Source organism: Stegastes partitus, unplaced genomic scaffold (genome assembly GCF_000690725.1).
Source record: "Stegastes partitus isolate 25-593 unplaced genomic scaffold, Stegastes_partitus-1.0.2 Scaffold50, whole genome shotgun sequence".
Classification (NCBI taxonomy): domain Eukaryota; kingdom Metazoa; phylum Chordata; class Actinopteri; family Pomacentridae; genus Stegastes; species Stegastes partitus.
In genome coordinates, this window is record NW_007577781.1 from 1,189,760 (window position 1) to 1,211,917 (window position 22,158).

Here is a 22,158-nt window from a genome sequence, read left to right on the forward strand (position 1 = left end):
TAAATGTAGCTTCACTTGATGCAACTCTAGACCATTGCCTCCTTTAGAAAGTGCAGATCTATGACGTTCCCGCTTCCTTCTCCAGCCACCCCTCAGTCACTTGCTGCAGCTCGAACACACCAGCTCACCTACAACAAGTTGTAATCTTGGCGTAGTTAAGCCGTACATGTTTGAACTGGGGCTGCACGGTGGATCAGTGGTTAGCACCATCACCTCGCAGCTCGAACATCCCCAGTTCACGTCCCAGTTAGGACGCCTGGGATCTTTCTGCGTGGCATGTTCTTCCTGTGCAGCGTGGGTTCTCTCCAGGTTCTCCGGCTTCCTCCCTGTGTATAGAAAATGGATGGAACTGGAAACCTATTCTGAACCCAAGTGAATCCCTGAAGTCGTGTTTTTGAGATTGCTCATTGGTATAAATCAGAAACATCAATTGTGGCTTTAACTGCTTATTTCACTTATGGTATGTCATCTAATATAGAAAAAAATTAACTTTAACAGACGTGTTAACAAGACAAAAAATAAAGAAAGTCAACGAGAAACCTTTTCCGTTTGAAATCACATACTCATTGTTCCTAAAATGAAATAGAATTTTGTCTGGGAAATGTGTCATCATCCTAAATTACCTGTGTGACTTTCCGCTCGTGTTCTTGCGCGTCTGTCTGCATACAAAGAATGCATTGACTTTCTCTTTTGAATGCAAAGCACGCATGCAGATGGGAGTTGAGTCTCGGTGTGGTTTAGATTCTTTTTTCCTCGTGTGTGTGTGTGTGTGTGTGTGTTTGGCCTTACTCAGTGCAGGAGTCTCAAAGTGCACTAATTGAATAAAAAAGTAATTGTGATGTATTTAGGCAGCTGCTGACCCTCGTTGTTCAAGTGGGTAAAGCCATTAGCTCAAGCGTAAGGTTTGCTCCGGTGAACGCGCAGAAAAAAAACAAATCCAGGAGCGAGAGAACGGGAAGGCAGCAGGTTAGTTTAAGTGGTTTGGGCATTTGTGCATTTTTCTTATGCATTATTCTGGTACAAACAACCCTGGTACATGCTTGGAGGCACTGACGACCATGTAAGCTATTAATTCGCTCAAGAAAATACTAAATAATCTAAAAAATAAAAACAGGAGCTAAAAGGTTTTCCAGCGGCGATATGCTGGAATCTCCTCCATACTTTGTGTTAAAGTGCAGCTAAATGATGAGCTCCCATTTTGCTTCAGCTTTGTCTTGATTGGCTTAAAGCCTTCCTTAACATGCGTTTCAAGGGCATCTATTCATTAATTTATTTATTTATTTATTTGGCCTTTTAGTGTTTGATGTGCTGCACCCGGTAGAAAAATAAATAAATAAACAAACACAATCAATAAATAATTTAAAGGCTCCTTGGAAACGATTTGTCCTTGGAAATTACGTAAGGCATCGATAGAAATACGCTGCATCCACCGAGCCGATGTCTCGTGTTCGTTTGTGCAACCTGAGGTGAATCCGAGGTTCGACGGCAGCGCCTCACTTCTGTTTCATCAAATTTGGTATTTGGCAGAGTTGCAGCTGAGAATTTTTAGAACGGGATCAGGAACATCGCCGTTTACTGACTCATTGTTATAAGGCTGTCATTTACTCTCTAATTTACAGCTTTGTAGGTGGAAGCGCAAATATCGACTCTCGTTGGAGTTCTCCAAATCTCACTCCAGCCCGGTGATGGAGATAAGTAGACTTGTTATATTTCAAAACTCGCCCAGCGTTCCTCTTTGCCACAGAGCCCAGAATTGTTCATTTTTGTCCTTACGGTTGAGGAGCTGTTACTGTCTGAATTTTTTTTTTTCGATTGAAAATTTCACAGCGATGTTGAGTGGTTGAACCAATATCTTCTTTAAATGTGTAATTACATGTTAATGAGATATATAATATGAATTCTCCCTCCAGACAGAAGAATATGACAATATAAATATTATATTATATTATTACTTCTGGAGTAAGAGGAGATCTCGGGTAGATGGAGCTCAGGATAGGCAGAAGGAAAACTCTGATCTCAAACCTCAGCTGTCTTGCGGCTACATCCTACTGTGGAAAATACTTCAGGAGTAAACCTAGAGGCAAAATCCAGAGCCGGAGTCCCGTAGGTGGTCTGTTGCTGAATCTCAGCACACCCTCAGCATCTCCTGTACTGGTCTCGGCCTTACATTTGGACCACAGTGGCAGCATGGAGAAGGGAGAACAGTGGCTCCCCCACACTAGCCTGCCCAGGCCTTGTAGCGTATTGGCAGCTACAGATAACTACGACGAATATGAATAAAGCTACAGAACAGCTATACAACAATTATATAACAATATAGTGTGGTGTTGTTGTTGTTTTAATTTACCAGATAGCGGCCTATAATGAGGACAAAGGATGAAAGCTGTTGGTTTCAATGCAGCTTTTAAATGGTCATGCATATTACACTAACACAGACACAGTTTTAGATGCGCATTGCAGATAAATCTCAACTTTCAGTGAGTGTAAATAATACAAGGGTTATGCATTTTGAATGCTATGCAATGCATATTATATACTTGACCTTTTAAAGTCAGATCAAACGAGCGGTAAGCAACATGGAGATGTCTAAAGAAAATAAATGTGAGGCGCGTTTTCGGCAGTAAACATATAACATCAAAGTCTGTGCATTATGTTAATCTTTGCACGTGAATTCCATCACAGCTGATTGAAAGAGAAAAGAAAAGCTTGATGTGAAATGACCAAGCCGTGCATGCATTAGAAGAACGCTGCAGCGAGCAGGAATCTGACAAATGAAGGAGAAATCTGCATAATCTTCTAATGCTAAAATAAACATATACAGTTAGATAGGTAGATATGTGGTGCGAGCTGAGCGAGACGCCGATCTGAACTCGAATATCCCTGCAGTGGTCCAATTTTCTGTCTCGCATGAATCTCCTGAGGCCTGTACGTCTGTGTGGATTTCCATTCCCTTTGAATGGTAGTATGTCGCGGTAAACAGCGTTGCTCTCCTCTCCAAGAGCCCGGCGCTCTGAGACAGCGGGAGAACACTTCAGCGTATGAAGTGTTTTCCTAACGCTGACATAACTAATCTATTTTAACACAACGAGAGCCATAGTAAACTACCTGACGCTCCTCCACACCTCGGCAAAGAGCCCTGCAACACCGTCGGATGACACTTTAGGACCATCAGACTAGTTTCCTATACTTCTAACGTTACATTCGCGTCACGTGGGAAAAGGTGGCGGCTACCAGCTCTCGGCTTACAACAGGCAGTCAGGCGCGAGTATGTATAGAAAAGGTGTCGGTGAACTCAGTGTTTAGTTGTAAATATTAATCATTTTTGTAAAACTATGTGATGTTTACACTGGGTGACATTTTCAGACTCAAGAATGTGTGGAATTAATGAATAAGTCATGCATTCATCTGCCTATATTAGTGACAAACTGACTGATAATCAGCAACCTTTAAGATGTAACATGTGTCACTTAAAAGAATATGTTAGATTATATTTGATTTTCACTTTGAATGGCCAAAACAATGACGTTCATGGTGGAACACATCTACTGGGTCTAAATTAGCATCAATGGAGGGGTGCTAGAAGTCGTTATCCATCCATCCATCCATCCATCCATCCATCCATCAATCATCTATACACCGCTTAATCCTCACTAGGGTCGTGGGAGGGCTGGAGTCTATCCCAGCTGACTCAGGGGACACCCTGGACAGGTCACCAGTCTATCACAGGGCTACACTTAGAGACAGACAACCAAGCACACTCACATTCACACCTACAGACAATTTAGAATCACCAATTAATCTCAACATGTTTTGGACTGTGTGGGAGGAAGCTGGAGAACCTGGAGAGAACCCACACTGCACGGGGAGAACATACAAACTCCACGCAGAGTGTCTTAACTGGGACACAGATCGGCGACTGTCGTGCTAACCACCGCACCACCTTGCAGCTCTATGAGTTGTTCTACAAAAAGGAAAAATGACTCTGCCTCGAATTGACCATAATTCTTTAAGTCTTACAACAAAAAACTTAGTTAGAATTGTAACTGGACTTTTTTTTTGCCTGCATTCAGTGTGAGCACCACATGGTTAGTTGGTCGATCCAGCAGAGAAGTCGGATGTTTGGGTCACACTGTAGTGTTAGTTAACAAATCAGACGTGCTTATTAAAATTTCCACAGCGTCCACCAGCTTTCAAGGCTTTGATACGCAACCAAACACTGAGTACAATGAATACGCGTGCCATTATTATACCCTGAGTTGTGGGAAATGCGTGTGAGACGGATGACTGTTACGCAGTTTTGATTACAGCAATTGGGTTTAAGAGACGAAACCTTTAAAGGGATTAAACGTTAAACCGCGGCCGAGCTAATGACGGAGCAACAGTCTCCGTTAGTTCTGAATAGTCAGAGGAATCCTTACACAAATGTATAAGGGGAATAGCCTTAAATGATTTCCCATAAAGCATATCTTCTGAAATGTATCGTCGACTAATTGGATGTGCATTAAGCGTGAAAAAGCTGGGGGAAAAAAAAAAGCTACAAAAATCCATCATGGCTTCCTGGCAGCTTCAAAAGAGTTTGAATGTGCGAATACTTCCAAGCTCTTAACTGCCAAGTCGTTCCGCTGGTTATCCCCGTGAGATTCGAATGCAGCCCGAGATCAGTTTCAGCATATGGAGCGCGTGGAGAATCTATCTGAGCTGTCCGGGGGAAGCCAGTTGTTCATCAGTGAGCAAGCCAGGGGTGAAACTGGCTTCCTGAGAGACCTTCTGGGGGATGAAGGGGGAGGACGAGGGGTGGACGGCTTTCAAAGAAGTGGATAAAGCGGGGCTGCGCACATGTGTGAAACAGAATCGCATTTTACACACCGCTACAAACAGAGCTTAATTTGTCTTCCTTACCAAGTAATCCCCCTCGGTTCATTCGTCGTCCCATTTGATCCCGGCGGTCCCACGTGTCACCGCGAGCCACACTCGAGGAAGAGTTTGTGTGAAATTAAGCTCGGTTCTGGTGAAATTCCCACTTCTATACGTGCTTCCTCATACAGTTTATGGTTTGCTCGTCACGTAGACGCGCGACAGGTCGACGTCGTCTATCCCGCCTCGTCTCCTCTCTCTAAATGAAATTCGTCCCTCTTCCCCCTCTCTTTTTTTTTTCCCTTTCACACCTCAGCACTCATTTTAATTAGCTTTCTCTCTGATCTCTTTTTTCCCCCCTCTCTCCCTCTCTGATAATTCTCCCTCGTTTCCTTTGCATTTCTTTGTCTCTCTCACTCATTCGCTCTCATTACAGTCATTTCTCGGAGTAATTAATGAGCTGATATCTGCTTTCGTGTCACAAGGGTCATGAGCTCCCCTCCCCACTCTCTCTCTCTCTCTCTGTATCACCAGTACACATGAGTCATCCGGCGCTCTGTTTAGCTGCCGCTCTGTATTTCTGCTCTTCTTCTTCTTCTCTGCGCTCAAACAGAAAGGGAAAGAAAATCAGGGATTGTACGACCGCCGACATCACAGCAGATTTCAGCTCAGTAATTACACAGAGAAATAAAAGAGGTATATGGAGAAAGGACCTCGCGGCTATTCTAGTGAAAGGTGAATGGCTTCTTAATAAGACCTGGTAGTGATTTGATATTATATGAATATGCAGCATTTATATCAGTCCGCAGTATATCAGTAAAGCAACACCGTTCACATAGCAAATGGAAAAGTGTTCATTACTGAAAGAAAAAAATGATTTGCAGACGCGTCTCTGTTATCGTCCTTCCAGCGGTTATTGTGCTGGCTGGAAATGTGACACCCATCACCGCATTCAACTGCTCTGATTCCTGAAGTAACCTGAAGGGCGCAGAGGATCAGGAGGACCCGGTCCAAAGCCTGAGTTTGAAATGGATGTTAACGGTTTTTAGTTGGAAAGCCAATCAAGTTACCGCAAAGAGATGCAAAACAGCCACAAAAAAGCTGGATACAACCATAAAGAAACATGATATTCTCTTTCTTTATTCTTTGTTAGCTTCCACAAGCTGGTTGCTCGTCTTCCTGGAGTCCATTCACAAAACAACATTAAAAATACACACATTTAAAATCACAGAATATCAGTGAGACAACATAATTCAATATCAGCCCACAATTCAGACAAGAAAAGTTTTGTAAAATTTAAAAATCGCCACAGATTCACAGCACCAAGTACAGAAATTAAATATAATAACAACAACAAAGAAAATTTTCCAGAACAGCAAAATTTACATGTGATTAATCAGTTTGAGTTTTATTGGCTTCTTAAAGGAATATCTATTTTTAATCTGTCTAATACTGGTAGGGAGCATATTCCAAACTAAGACCCCTCTATAAACAACAGCTCTTATCATAGAGTTTGGACTTGGTGCCACCAGAGGACCAGTGCTTACTTGTTGTGTCACATGCCCATGTCGAAAACCACTATATACTAGTTTATCACCAAAGAACTGAGGTGTGTTTTTTAGGATGACCATATGCATAAATAGCAAAAGACTAGGTTTTAGTTAAGCCTCCCTATGCACTATATTACTGGTTCTCAAACTGGGGATCGGGACCCCCATGGGGGTCCCAAGATAATTTCAAGGGGTCGCCAGATCATTGTAAAAAGATCATTGTAAAAAAAAAAAAAAAAACAGCTACAGTTATCAAATAAATTTGTATTAAGGCTTTCAAAATTAAAAGTATATACTTCTTTCCACTCCTTTTTTGAACTTGTGAATATTATGATTTGATTATGTGATATTATTTTTCTTTTTTTGCTCTTTTTTAATGCTCTTTTTACGATTTTTTTCTTTTGTTTTCTACTCTTTTTCCCTTTTATTTGTTCGAAATAAATTCAAATCATGCATTCATTCAAAAGAAAATGAACATGTTAGTATAAAGAGATTCATCTGTGGAATGAACACATTAATTTTTAACACATTAATGCATGAAGAACAAAGTTATTATTCATGACATATTAAAAATTCAAATTTGGGGGGTCACAAACACAAATTTCTGTTATCTTGGAGGTCGTGGCTCAAAAAATTTGAGAACCACTGCACTATATGACAAACAAATCGCCACAAAGACGCATAAAACAAGGATTAATAGTGAGGTCTTGTAGTCCGCTTCCAATTTGTAAAAGAGTAAGTTGTCAGAGCTCCGTTGTGGAATAAATAACAGACCTGTGAGGTGAGCATGAGCGGCGTCGCTTTGACTGACAGTCCATATTTGGGAAGCGCAGAGCAGAAACACCACAGAAATGAATTCACACCACAGATGGAGGCCAAATTGAACAAAATGCATTTTCATTTTCGCACCTTAATTGTGTGTGTTGGTGAGGCGATGTACGGTTTGCTGATGAGACCATTTCCTTTTCAAAAGACCTGCGTTTTTTTATGGATACAATTAATAAACAACAACTAAACATGTAGAACAACCAGCTTTAATTTATATGTTTGCTTTGTAAACGCCGCCCCCATCATCTATTCATAGCTGTTTGTGTCGAGGCGCGGTTTCATAATTCACTCATTTCTCCTTCATTGATTGGCTGTTCCTCTGTTTGTATTATCACTGTCATGAACGCTCGGATTATCTGGAACAAACAGTCTCAGTCCAGTGACACTTTTAGTACAATTTCCTCATGTGTTTATCGATCGGCGAGATGATGTTACCCAGCGCACGTTTTGGGTTCTGGAGTTGTGAAGCATCCTTCTTGTTCGGTAATAACGCCAGTTCAAAGTCATTCATAAATCCTCGTGAGTTTCAAGCCTCCGAGTCTGCAGTTAAAAATGATCTTTAATGAAGTCAATTATTCATAACTTGGTAACTCCAGTTGACTCGTATCAGCGGCTTCTAACTCATGTTCTGTCTGTTGTATGACTTATTGATGATTACAACTTCCATGTGATTTATGAAAATTCCACAAGGTATGTAGTGTGTTATGTGTACATCATGTCTGCTGCAATTTCTACATGATCAACTGTGAGAAAGGCTCACTGAGGCAAAACTCAAACTTCTGTTTCATCATCTCCAGGTCTGCGTTGTCTTTGTGTATGGATGTGTAAGTCAGTGGGTGCGTGTGTGTGTGTTTGCACTGTGATCTCTTTAATCCTTATTCTCCCATGTCCTTCAAACCCCAATCAAGGTTGTCATTAATGAGCATTTCCTCTCTCCCTGCCTGCTCCATCTCTCCCTCTAACTCTTCCTAATTAGCTACAAGCGCCGCTGCCTTCTAATGATGACGGAATATGTGTGCGTGTTTGCGCCATGTGCACGTCCAGCAACGCAGCTGAGCAATAAATGACTCCCATAAACGCCCCCCTTGTTTTTGATTAGCGTCGTCCTAAAAGTTGGTGGTGATTCCACTCCGAGGCCTGTGGATTCATCTCGTTGAAGATTTTTTAACTTCATCAAAGTCGGTTTCACACAACTACAATAAATGTTCAGGGGATTATTCATTGACGTGTGCAAATACTACCACAATAAAACGACAATGGGCCGCTGCAGCGAGAAGCTCATCCGTCACCATACCGCACTCATCGTCATGTCTTCAATATATACACTTAACTTTGAATACAGCTCTCTGCCTTCTGAGTGGCATTCAGTTGAGTATATACAGGAGGAAGTGCAGTGATGAGTAGTCTATTAGTCCAGAGTAGGAGGAGAAGGCTGTACTTGATGGTGGAAACGCTGCCTAGTGTGAAGCACACTTTCCTTATGTTGCTGAAGGCTTTGCAGGTACTGTGAAGGTATTAAAATGTTAATAAATAGGTTATGATGTCCTGCTTTTCTTCTGTTGACTGTCAAGAGGAAAAAATAGCATCAAAATCTCATTAACGTCTGAATTTCTCTCTTTGTTTCTGTCTGTTGTTTTCCAGGTGTTGTGTCCAGGTAGGGGTGGTAACCATGGAGAGGATGTTGCTGTGTGTGATGCTGGCAGTTGCCATGGCAGTGCGGGCACAGATCTGCCCGAAGCGCTGCGTATGTCAGATCCTGTCGCCCAACCTGGCAACCCTCTGTGCCAAGAAAGGTTTGCTGTTTGTACCTCCGAACATTGACAGGCATACAGTGGAGCTACGGCTGGCTGACAACTTTGTCACAAGGTGAGGATTACATCGATAATAATGCCACTCCCATGACCGCAGAGGGCTCAACATTGAAATACAGCTGTTTACAGTGCACTGCAATATTCAGGACAGACAAGAGAATGACTTTGTCTATTATATATGGTAATGGCAGGCAAGTAACACCTGTGCATGGTTTGATAATGTGATAACTTGAAAATCCATACTGTGAGAGACAGAATGTACGAATCTTTTTTAGCTAGCAGTTTAAAATTTGTTATTAAAATTCAGTCAGGAATGTTGCAGTACGCTTCCTGACAACATCAACCAAGTGTATATTTGCACGACTATACATAGTTATTGTTAGAAATAAAATGGTATTTATCTAGTTGCAATGTCACAGCAACAAAACTATTTGAGGACTACTTTTGCGTTACCTCGCAATACACTTTCCATTTCCTCTGATCATATAAACAGCTTTTGTGTTGGTCCAGTCCAGCTCTAGTACTCCGCCAGTTTAGAGGAACCCTCTGCAGATGCTATAGACAGGAGAAATTATGTGATACGTGACATGATGCACTGATTACTTCTTGTTCATTGTAAAAAGTTGATATCTGACAGTGTCCTGCAGCTGGTAGTGAGTATAACTACAACTCTGCTTGGCTGTGTTGTTAAAGCTGTGGCTGGAAATATGTTATTGTGCAGAATTAGGCTGCTTTTGGTGCTTTTGTTTTTACTATTTGAACATGTACTCCTTTATGACAGATGTTTTTATTTGATATTTAGGAGTTTAGAAATATAGGAGTTGCAACACCATGCTAAGCCAACCAAACTACCACTGCACGCACATTATTAAGCTACAAAACACACATACAGTTTGTCACAGCCATAATCCTGACATTGCACCGACTCTCTGCAGCCACAATCGTATGAACTGTACCATGACACAGTATCATGTAGCCTATAGCTGCCGCTGCTTCTGACTACAGAGTGTCGGTGCACCCTCAGTTGTGACTTTAGTCTGCAACGTTGCATTAAGAAAGCCCATTAGAGAAGCAGGCTCTGCAGTGCTCTCACTGACCGCTGCCCAGACACACTGTACGACTGCAGCCTTCAGATGACGTATCCTTCACAGTGGCTGTGGCCGTTGTACCAGTTATGTCTGAGGTCCAAACAACACCCACATATCCAGTTGTAGCTTCACCATCACGACAGGCAGAGCCGCTGCACTCACAACCAGCAGCTGGATACTGTCAGAGATCGGCCTTTTAAAATGGATAATGAGAAATAATTCTATAAAGTGTAGCATCACCTCTCCTTTCAGTCGTATCTGCAAAGAGTTTCTCTTAAGTGATAATGTATTATAACAGCACTTAACTGAACTGTTTATATGGATCAGACGAAATGCAAAACTCCTTGTGAGAGAACGTAAACCATTGCGAGTGAATACAAATGACATCCTGCACCATACCATACACATACTGTAGCTGTATTTAGTTGTATAGACAAGCTTTAACAAAATTATAGAAGAACCACCAAAGCTAGTTTCTGACTAAGTAGTAAAAGTAGAGTTCAGACAAAAGTATCAGCATCATTCTGTAAGTGCATCATACTGTACCGTAAGATCCAGGATATGGTGACTGCGACTGTCTGGAATAGTGTTTGTTACCTTTTCTTGTGCACATCCACAAAACGGTGAATGCTGAATGTTTTCTCAAAATGCTGTTATTAAACTCTGACTTTGTGTGACTAATTCCCAAAAAATTAAAAGAAACATGCCCTACTATCTTCGACAGGAACATAAAAACTTGGCATTACTACTGAACCAGCGACCTTCTTGCTGCGAGGCAATGGTGCTAACCACCGCTCCACCTTGCAGCCCACATTACTACTTCAGTGACTGAATATACTGTATCTACCAATATATCTCAGGTAGCACTCTGTTCAAGGTCAATTTTATTTCTATAGCACATTTAAAAACAACCAGGGTTGACCAAAGTGCTTTACAGACTTAAAATCAACACTAAAAAGAACATATATGAACATACAGTGAAAATCACGCATATATATATATATATATATATGCATCCAGGATGTCAGCGCCCGAGGTGTAGAGGTGGGTCTATAGCCCAGACTCAGCAGTCTGAGCAATCCTAATGTCCAGCAGTAGGCTGTTCCATGGTTTGGAGGCTGCCACTGAACAGGCTCGGTCACCTTTTGTTCAGAGTCTGGATCTGTTCAAATAAATATACCAGAGCTTCTGTTCAGTCTTAATGTGTGAGGATGAACAATGTTTCCTCAAAAACTGGAAGCTGAGACACTGATCTATGATGTCATCGAGCGACAAATTCTGGAGCTCCTCCGGCGACGATGAATAAGTGGCAGAATTTTTGGACAGAGCGTCATCACCAAGGGTGATTTTTATGGGGATACAAGCACATTATCCGCTGGCACTGGAATGAAATAAAACTCATTTGGGTGTTAAAAAAAAAAAAAAAGGCACATTCTTCGAGGCCCCAGAGTCAGTCATAGTCGGTTCATCGTCAGCGGAGCAGCTCAAGGCTGTCTCCTGATGGCGTTGCAGTTTAGAGCCTCAGTTCTCTGGTTTGCAGCCTTTGGAAAGAGTTGTTCTCGCTCACAAATATTGAATGAGCTGCAGAGCATAAAAGGAATACCATATGTGAATTCTGTTTTAGACGGAGCTTTACCTTTAAATATTGAGCAAGTTTTCCCCGTTTCCCCTTTCAAGTGTACACCGCATTTGAACTCTATTAAAAGACTGACAAACATGCAACATTACCCTTAATAGAAATACTCTTTTTTTATCTGTAGCTTGACTCTGATAGAACTCTGCAGTGCCGCTTGAAATGTGCTTATAACAGAGGAGCTCTAATATTAGAGAGAATGTTACCTGTCATGACTTTATGTCTCATTTCGTTGTATTTATGTGTGTCCACAGTGTAAAAAGGAAAGATTTTGCAAACATGACACGGCTGGTGGATCTAACATTATCCAGAAACACCATCTCCTACATCACACCTCATGCCTTTGCTGATCTGGAAAACCTCAGAGCCCTACACCTCAACAGGTATGAACTGATAGCATGTAGGTACAGTATACAATCTATTTAATCTGTTTTAGATGCTGTCACATTGTTTTGTTATTCCATCTCTCACAGCAACCGGCTGACGAGGATAGGCAACGATACGTTCAGCGGGATGTCGAAGCTTCACCACCTGATTCTGAACAACAACCAGCTGGTCCTCATCCACCAGGGAGCGTTCAATGACCTGCTGGCGTTGGAAGAATTGGACCTCAGTTACAATAACCTGGACTCTATTCCATGGGAGGCCATTCAGGTCAGGATCTCTTTAAACTGCAGCACCGTTTGCAAGCCGCTTTGGCTAAAAGCCATAAAAACACAATCCCAAGCTCGGTAGGAAGGTCATAAAACCTTTTAGGTGATTTTTAGAAATTCAAATAAAGATCTTAGAAGCTTTGAGATTGAACAGAGGCCATTATGTGGCCTGTTTAATAAGCCTATTAAACATTTTCAGTGGTAACAGTTCTCTTGTCATACCGGTGCTCTTTGTCTTCAAAATGCCTAATTTGACTCATCACAGAAGTCAGAGTCTACATAGTTCTGCTTCCTAAAATGTATGAAAAGTAGTTATAATGACTTTGATTAACATGTACTATATTTGACCTCATTTGTAATGTCATTTCTCCACATCTCTTTTCTCCTTAACGGCAGCACCTTTCTTCTTTCAAATAATAATTATAACAAAGGTCTGTTTTTCTTCGTTATGAATGCAGAGAATGACAAGCCTTCACACGCTGAGTTTAGACCACAACATGTTGGACTTCATTCCAGAGGGTACCTTCTCCCTTCTACAGAAGCTCAACCGGCTGGATGTCACCTCTAATAAACTCCAAAAGCTGCCACCGGACCCACTCTTTCAACGAGCGCAGGTATTCTAATCAAGTTTACACCCCAAGAAAAGCCAGTAACACAGCAGCTAGCCATTTTCATATAGTTTAGTTTGGCAGTGTGCAAATTAGCTGAATTTAAACAAAATAGTTGTTATATATGTAAAAATCATCATTATAATAATCGATACTTTTAAGAACGGCTAGTTAAAAGAGAGTTGCCGTTGTCTTGATTTGTTTGGACACACCAGCAAAAACTGACTTCAGTCAAATTACAGCATCTGTCTGGAGAAGCAGAGATATAAAGTTGTGTGTCGTCTGCATAGCAGTGATGTTTTGCCATTATGGCAAATAATGCTATAATCTACATCAAAAAGAGAATAGGACCTAGAATGCTTCCTTGAGGAACACCATCTTCAATATCAAATGCCTGTGATGCCAGTATACTTATTTAAGTTTACGGTGATGATTTTGAAATGTGTTAATAGAATCGGCATGTATTTTAAAAAAGCAAATCATATTACAGAAAAGCTAAGACTATTCAGGTAATTTAAATGGCATTAATTAAAGTAACGCTGTGCTTGCATACTGTTGAAATAAATGTGAACAAAAGCAACTTTCATATCTCACAATAAACTCACAGAAACATGGTTAATGCACATTTGAAATGTCTCAGATTTCTGCATATTTCAACCACATTTTGAATCATATTTTATGCTTGCTTGTTTGGTGATTTATACAATCAAGTCTAGAAAGCAGCTTCACGTCCCCTGATTAATTGCTTATGGTAGAATGGAAAAGTAACCACGAAACTGCCTATTTCACGACTCGTTGCTTCAACAATCTAGTGAATATCTAGAATCGACTGCAAAAACCAGCAACAACAAAAAAACACTTGGCTAATTTTTCATTATAAATACAATCCCTTTGTCACATTCCCAGGTTTTAGCCACGTCAGGGGTCATGACCTCCTCTTCCTTTGCGCTGTCATTCGGTGGGAACCCTCTCCACTGTAACTGTGAGTTACTTTGGCTGCGGCGGCTGAACAGAGAGGACGACTTGGAGACGTGCGCCACACCCCAGCACCTCTCCGGCCGGTACTTCTGGTCCATCCCCGAAGAGGAGTTCCTCTGTGAGCCTCCGCTCATCACCAGATACTCCCACGAGATGAGGGTCCTGGAAGGGCAGAGAGTTGCGCTCAGGTATCAGCTCTTGTCAGTGATAAAATAGTGCGATGGCATAAAATCAATAAATATTAGAGTCACGTTCTTATTATAGAGCATGCTTGGCATTATCCTAAAGCCACTCTATCTCATTTGGCTCACACACAAACACTCGAGAAAAACCTCACTGCTCAGTGATGCTTCAGACAGGGACATTACACAAAAAAATTTAGCAGGACAGACAAAACTACATCGAGACAACAACAGGTCTGAGGGATGATGATTACTTTATTTGCATATATATTGGTCACACACTTCCAATCATGATAGATGTTATGTCTCCAAATATGGAAATATGATGAAATGAGAAAAAGGGGGAAAAGGAAATCAATGAGACGCTATTATTCTCTTTCCGTTATTGTCCCCTGTCTTCAGCTCCATATATAAGATATAAGTGGAGATTATCAAGGGGGTCGAAAGGGGTTGAATCCATGAAATTGCAAAAAAGCCAGGAAAGTGTCGGGGGTTACGTAATTAGGTGTTGCTAATTCATTTTTTACCCGGCCTTGAATTTACCATACCATAATATTAGCACATAATTGGGTACTAAGTAACACCACTGTAATTTATGTCTTTGTGTTGCTATCATTTGTTCCATTTCACTTCCAGAAGAAACTACACTTTATGTAAATTAGAAATCACTTTAGTTCACGACAGACATTATCACCCATGGGTGGAGAACACATGACTCAGAGTCCCATGAAAATTTATTTTACTTCTCCTTAGCACTTATTCCATTATTTTTTATAGCACTTCACAGTAATTTTAATTACAGACAAAGAGCTGGGTCACAGTGACCCTGACTTATGTGCTCCTTATTTTTAATTGCTTATAATTTTAATGTCTTAAAAGTAATGTCTATTCAGCCATGCACCTAGACAAAAGCCCATTGTAAGAAATCCTAGTATGACTGCTTCTTTTTTTTCAGTCCCTCAATATTTAATTTGCATGACTCATTTTTGCATAATCCTCGTCTCAGTTATCGTACGACTTTAAAATCTGTCACTGCTTGTTTGTCACTGTTTCCGGTCCTTTATTTGTGTCTCTGCCTGACTAAACTATACATGTAGTTCCTCGGCTTGTTGTACCTGCTTTTGGGGCTGTCAGGCAAGCACAAGGCATTTTGAAATGTCACCATGGATTCCAGGAACTTGATAGGCATTTTGCTGTTTTTCTGAAAAGTGAAGTTTTATAAATTGATAAGGACAATAATCCAAGAAAGAATCTACAGATACCTCTATACATAGCTTCTACTTGTTCAATTTTTGGTGCTCATCCTGTACAAACACAAAAAGTTCACCTTGTTTTTACTCAAATTAATGTGCTCTGTCGACATAGTACATAATCTTCAGACTCCTTTTATTTCCGCTCGAGTCCCAGAGGGAAGGTGGAGGGATTCCAGGAACCACCATCAAGCAGCGCTCCTCTTTTACTGTACACCTGACCCCATTCTGTCTTGTTTCTAATAAGTTCCACTCCACTGCTTTCTCTCCTTAAAGGTGTAAGGCAAGAGGGGACCCAGAGCCAGCCATCCACTGGATCTCTCCTGAGGGCAAACTGGTGTCTAATTCCTCCAGAACGTTGGTCTACACCAACGGTACTCTGGACATCCTCATCAGTACCGTGAAAGACACGGGCTCCTTCACCTGCATCTCGTCCAACCCCGCTGGTGAAGCCCACCAGACGGTAGACCTGGTCATCATAAAACTCCCCCACATCTCCAACAACACCAACAACATCCAGGAGCCCGACCCGGGATCGTCGGACATTTCCACGTCGACCCGAGGCGGTGCCAACGGGAGCAACGTGACCGGCGACGTGAAGGGCGGGGTGGACAAGAGGGTGGTGACGGCGGAGGCCACGTCGTCCACGGCGCTGATCAAGTTTAACTTCCAGAGGAATATACCAGGCATCAGGATGTTCCAGATACAGTACAACGGAAGCCAGGACGACTCGCTGGTTTACAGGTAAGATTGACAGCAACGGTGTCGCGGTGACGTTCATGGCGACGGAGTCAGACGGTTTCCACAGTGGAAACTGAGCAATGACGTGGCCAATGCGGAGGTAGAGAATTACCTAAGTCTGAGTTGTATAGATTAGATTACATTAGATTAAATGCAACTTTAATGACTTTAATGATGTTGGAAAATGGGAGCACAGGAAATAGAACAGAACAAAACAAAAAAATTGAATAGAAGTGATAATGTAAGGAGACGAGGGCGGAACAAGGTTATTACAAGGCCACGACAAGCATGCTACAAGGGTGGTGCAACGAGGAGGCTACATGGGCCCCTCAAGGTCAGTGTTAGAGCAATGTGAAGGCGCTACACAGGCAGTAAAAGGTCAGTACAAGGGTGCTACATGAGCAGTATGAGGGTATGAATATGGAAATTAAGTGCAAGTGTACTGTATATGCAGCACATAGAAGGTAGCCATGCCAAGACACAAGCAATGGAAACTAAAACGATATAAAAGGCTACTTACTAATAAAAATGTGATTTATTCAGAGTGAGTAAAATCTCATCCACGAAGCTTCCTTGTCAAAAACAGAATTTATGGTAATGTGGAACAGCACAGTACCGACAATCTATCAGTGTTTATTGCATTACAGCTCAGACAGGCAGGTTCACCTCGGGGCAAGTTAGACCAACAAGGAGATGAAACAGAAATGGAAAGCAAAGAGACATGAGAAAGTTCATGATCCTCACTTTACACCCTGGCAAACCGGCGCGCCACAGTCCAGCCTGCCGACTAAACCGGGACGGCCTTGACGGGGAGAGCTCCGCTAGCCTTTCTTGACTTCTGCCGTTTGCTCAGGATTACACAGATTAGATCGATCTCGCAGAGGAATGATTGTTATTTGAGCTAAATATTTGCTCCAGTGAAATGCATGGGGGGGAGGGAATTAACAAACAACTGGAGCTTCTATAGGGAAATCTGCCAGCATTATCTGCCTTTCATATCACTGCTAATCCCCATACATACTTCATCAGTACGCATCATCATCAGGAAGTGGAGGGATTGACCATCTGGATCGCGTCGACGACGGCGCTCTTAGGAAAGTCTACTCTCGAGACTGATCTTTTGCTACAAGATACGAATTTGCGATTCTTCATTTTTACAGTTTCCGTGGCCCTCCGACTGCAGAAAAATATAATTAACAAGCAGAGATCATTTACTGGTGAATCTGCTGGTATGATCTGCCATGCATATTATTCCTAATCTCTGTTCATAATTCATCAGCACTTAACCTCATTCAGGGAAGCGGAGCGACGGCGCCAGGGGGATGTAAAGCTGTCTGTCTTGTAAAGATAACATCATAGCCTTTTACATTAAGATAGCTGTTTTTTTTTCCCCTCTCTATCTCTTTCACTGTTGCTCTCGCTCCCCACAAAGGATTTGTACATTTATGCAATTGCACTTTTCAGCCTGAGTCTTAGGAATAATAAATTGGAGACTATGACGGGCAGAAAAACAGGCAGCCTTTCACCGCCCACCCTGATCGTTCCTTTCTCCGCCACATCACTCTTTCTTACTTTCTGTCTTGCTTTCTATTAATCCTCTCTTCTTCTTCTTCTTTTTTTTTTCCCAATATGAAGTCATTTGTGTGCCTCTGTGTTATTTTGCAGCCCTCTTGTCTTTAGATAGCGGATTGATTTCCATTCAACACCTCTGCTGACACAAAGCGGCGGCCCATTGATTCTGTTTTTTTCTTTTTTTTTCATTACCCAAACACAGAGAAGAAAAAGAAGAGGGGCAGAGTGGGAAATATAGAAAAGAATGGTCGGAGAAAAGGAAGAGGATGAATGGGAAGCAAAGAGGGAGGGCAGCAGAGAGGAAAGGTAGTTAGGGTAGGAGGCAAAGACGAGGACAGACAAGGGAAATCTGGCCTCATTGTCACAAACAGGGAACTAACTTTTCACTTTGAATGAGTTTATTGATTTGCCGCACATTGACATTTCTGTGCTCCGCTCCCCACCTGCTCAGCATAATGCTGTCGGGTGTAGGAGGGATTCTGTATGTTTTCCTCTTACTGTGAGTTCACTGAGTGGCAGTTTCAACCTTTTACAAGCGTTCCCCCTCCTGCTTATGTTAACCTCCCGGACCCTTGATCCGCCGCATATCCGAAACGTAATAGTCGCAATGCTTGATTCCGTATTGATCCCTGCAGGGAAGCCTCACCCACCGCTCCTTCCTCAGGGAGGTCAGGGTCAGCTGCAGAACAGCGCTCCTGGAGCTGGCAGAGATTCAGCGTCTTGCCGAAGGACACTTGAGACTGGCAGATGTTTACTGATACAGTACAGGTGTTTTAACGCCAGTCTTCCTGCCTAAGGATTGAATTTCTGTTCCAGAGGCAGGCCGCTTGCCCAGTCGGTCACAAAAGTAAATCCCTTTAGCACAAACCGTACCACTATTCGGGCTTTTTTTTACTTCAGTTTTGGTCACTATTTTTGTAGACGATGCAGTCCACTTATTTAGTGTTGCACATTCATGAAGCTTGCAGGGCAAAATTGTAAAAAGGAGTGGTCAAAATGCAATAGAAAGCGCAATGTATACCAAACCTCCTTGCCACTAGAACACTGACGTGTCAAACTGTATGCCCCGGGCTGCCGCTATAGCTCACCTGGTTGAGCTGGCGACCCATGTACAGGGGCTATAGTCTCCAATGCAGCGGCCATGGGTTTGAATCCTGCTCAGGACCCTTTGCTGCAACCCCCTCCCCCATTCTCCTCCCTCACTTTCCTGTCTCTCTTTCAACTGTCCTATCTAATAATGGCAAAAAAACAAAAAAAAACTGTATGCTCTGAGTTTGTAGCGCGTAAAGTTTGTGTTCTTCAAGCCTGAGCTGAGATCCATCAACAGATAGATGACAGTTCTTCAACATGATTATACAACTGCTGATCAATCTAAACCTTATTTTCCAACATTATTGTCTAAGTGTTGGCCCAAAAGCTTTCCACGCAGGTACCTAATTGTTTTGGTGAGCCATAAATCCATAATTCTCTGGTTTTATTGTACACCCCAGAAGCATTGAGCATGCTGAACCGGTGGAGAGGAAGCATAGAAATGTCAGCGGGACTGTATCAAAAGATAATTTTTTATGACAAATTAATCCGCAGATCATTATTTGTTTGATTAATGGATTATTCTCCTGGTCTATTAAATGTCAAAAAATGATAAATAAACATGCAATCGCAAACTTCCAGAGCGGTGACGTCCTGAGCTCACCTTTTTTTTTTTTGTTCGGCCAAAAGTTATTCAGTTGGTGATGATTTATAACAAAGGAAAGCAGAAAGTGTTCACATTAGAGCTAAACTATGCATCACGCTGCTTATTGCTTTAAAATGATTGTGTCATGCAGTCATAACATTCACATTCCTCTTTATGCCACGTTCCCTGAATAAATACAGAGGATGTGACTTTGGAGTTGTGGCTACTGGGTTTCTCAAATCAATCCGGTTGGTATCAGCTAAAAAAAAAGCCGATCAAATTCCACTCATATTTTTTTTTACTTTCTTTACAAACTGTACTGAGTTTTACCAACGTCAGCATGTTTAATTTGCAGCCCTGCTTTGCATTACAACAGTCAGGCTCAACACAGCGAGAATCTCACTGCATATGCATGTAAGAAACTGTTTATACGACGTTGCTAAACTCTTAGCATTCATAAAACATCCAGTTGCAGTTTCTCGTGTTTTTTTGGTAGAGTTTAACGTCACTCTCGCAGGGTAACGTGACAAAAACTAGAATTTCTGTGAGTTAAAGAAGCAAAGAAGTGAGTGGACAATGTGGTACGTCCTCATGCTTGGTATAGAAAAAGTTTTGAAAAGGGACCTTCAGGATTTAGATTGAGTAGTTTGTGGAAATGCAGGTGTGTCATATTAAGTTGTACATACTGCATATGACACACATGATTCATATTTAGTTAACATCTGCTTTGAGTAAACAAGTATCGAATCGGACTTGATACCAGCAAATACCCATTCATTTCAAAGTTGAATCGTGGCCTATAGGCAACTTGATTTGCACATGCTAGTCTTACATAGCCAAACCCATCTTCAGAGGCTGATGCTGGAGAATGGTCTGTCTGCACTCGCCCTACAAGGCAAAAACTGCTCTGGCTTGTTTGCATTTCTTTAAACCAATCAAAATGGGCGAAGCGAGACCCAGGATGCAGCGACGGTTTTCCTGCAAAATAGTGATGGGGAATAATTTTTTTGGAGCATTTGCACGCAGGGAGGTTAGCGTTGTCGTTGAAAAAGGTTATTAATCCAAAGCAAAAACTTGCCATTTTCAGCATGTTGGCTGCTACTTGGAGCTTGCTGTTCCCTGTCACTAAGGGATTTTGAAAATAGTAACACACAGACTGCAACAGGTGAGGAGAAAGCCACATGAAATAGGTCATAGGAATGTCAGGATAATACCCGTAGTCTTCATCCGGTGAGTCGGACTTGGCACATCCCTATTAGCTACGGACCTGACTTGTAAAATCGGTGGGCTGCCTCATGAAAAATTGAATTCCAAACTTTACTTTTTCAATTTACCACTAAGCCTAATACATATTTTTTGGTCTGAATTTTATTATCTTTGATTTGTTATCCTTTTTGGAGATTAGATTTTTTAATTTTTTCCCCCCACATCACACTGATAATATCTTTCGAAGGGATTTTGTTTGTGCTCACTCACCCACTGTGATTCAAGATAACTGTTTTGTCAAACCAAAACTGAGACGAATCAAACTCATTTTGCTGTGTCCTTAAGGCACTAATCCAGAGCGCTGCGCTGTTTTATTCACGATACTTTGTGGTGCGTAAACAAACAGAAGCTTCGGTAAAAGCTATAAACATGTAGTTTGTATTTTAAGGGCGCCGTTACATGTTTGTTTCCTGTTTTTGCCTTTAACTGCTCTAAAGTTAGACCTGTCATTGCACTCGTTTTGTACTTTTCTCCTTTCTTTCCTTCCTTAAATGGTATCCAGAAGGGAGTAAATTGAGTCGTCCACACAGCCTAAGCTCTAAGCCTAAGCTGTTAACCTGTAATTTCAGGGTCAGATCAAGGGACGGGTGATGTCGAAGGAATAACGCAGTGACCTTTTACACATGACCTATGACGGCAGAAGCGGCGCATGCAGTCGTTGGCCTTTATACCTCGCTGGTTTTATTGTGCAGTTCACAGCCTGCGTCAATGATGATCGTAAAACTCACAGCCAGCGGCGACATCAGCGACCATAAAATGGCCACAAAGTAGAATGGGCTCTTATTCAGACGTAGCACCAATTATTGCCCTTAATTACGGGTTTGGGTGAATGCAAGCTATTCTGGGATTAGAGGAAGAATTGATTCGCAAATTATACGATGAATCGATGTGCTGTTTTGTCAATGAATAGATGATGACGGTACAAAGCTTTTAAAGACGGCACTGAATAGAGAAAGAATTATAGAAGAATACTGTTTTCTGATAAAGTATTTTCCATAAATATTGACGATAATAATGTTGCCATTATAGATTTTTCTATTAAGTACAAAAAAAAAGTCACTAATAAGGTATACCTACTGTTGGTCTGGCCATGTCTGTATTTGGACATTTTGATGACCATTTAACACAAAGCAGTATCTTTGTGAATCCTTGCACATCTATGCAACATTCAAATGAAAATTATTTTCCCCTTTTAGCTTTGTTGACAATGTTTTTAAAGAAAAGTTTATGAAATGAAGATCATTGAACCCTATGGTGGACCAGCATCTTGGTTTTAAACCCACTGGATTTGTCCAAGACTCCATTGCGAGAGTTCCAACCACCCCACATGTCTTAATATCAGTTTTATGTACAGTCCTTATCACACCTCATAAATGCTCCTCAAGGGGCGTTACAGTCTGCCCAACATACAACATCTTTCCTTAGAGTTTCCATTTGGATAAGAAAAACTCCCCCCAAGCCCACAGTTA

The 22,158-nt window shown here is 41.6% G+C and overlaps 1 protein-coding gene across 1 annotated transcript in view; it reads left to right on the forward strand.

Moving 5' to 3' along the window:
* The window catches only part of LOC103376550 (leucine-rich repeat and fibronectin type-III domain-containing protein 5-like), a 151,885-nt gene that overhangs the window by 113,508 nt on the left and 16,219 nt on the right, over positions 1-22,158 (forward strand). Inside the window, exons 4-9 of the mRNA XM_008306946.1 lie at positions 8,874-9,098; positions 12,019-12,147; positions 12,238-12,418; positions 12,876-13,031; positions 13,932-14,191; positions 15,712-16,179. Of these exons, the coding sequence (XP_008305168.1) occupies positions 8,902-9,098; positions 12,019-12,147; positions 12,238-12,418; positions 12,876-13,031; positions 13,932-14,191; positions 15,712-16,179 (1,391 nt within the window). The 5' untranslated portion in view covers positions 8,874-8,901. The remainder of the gene's footprint in view (positions 1-8,873; positions 9,099-12,018; positions 12,148-12,237; positions 12,419-12,875; positions 13,032-13,931; positions 14,192-15,711; positions 16,180-22,158) is intronic.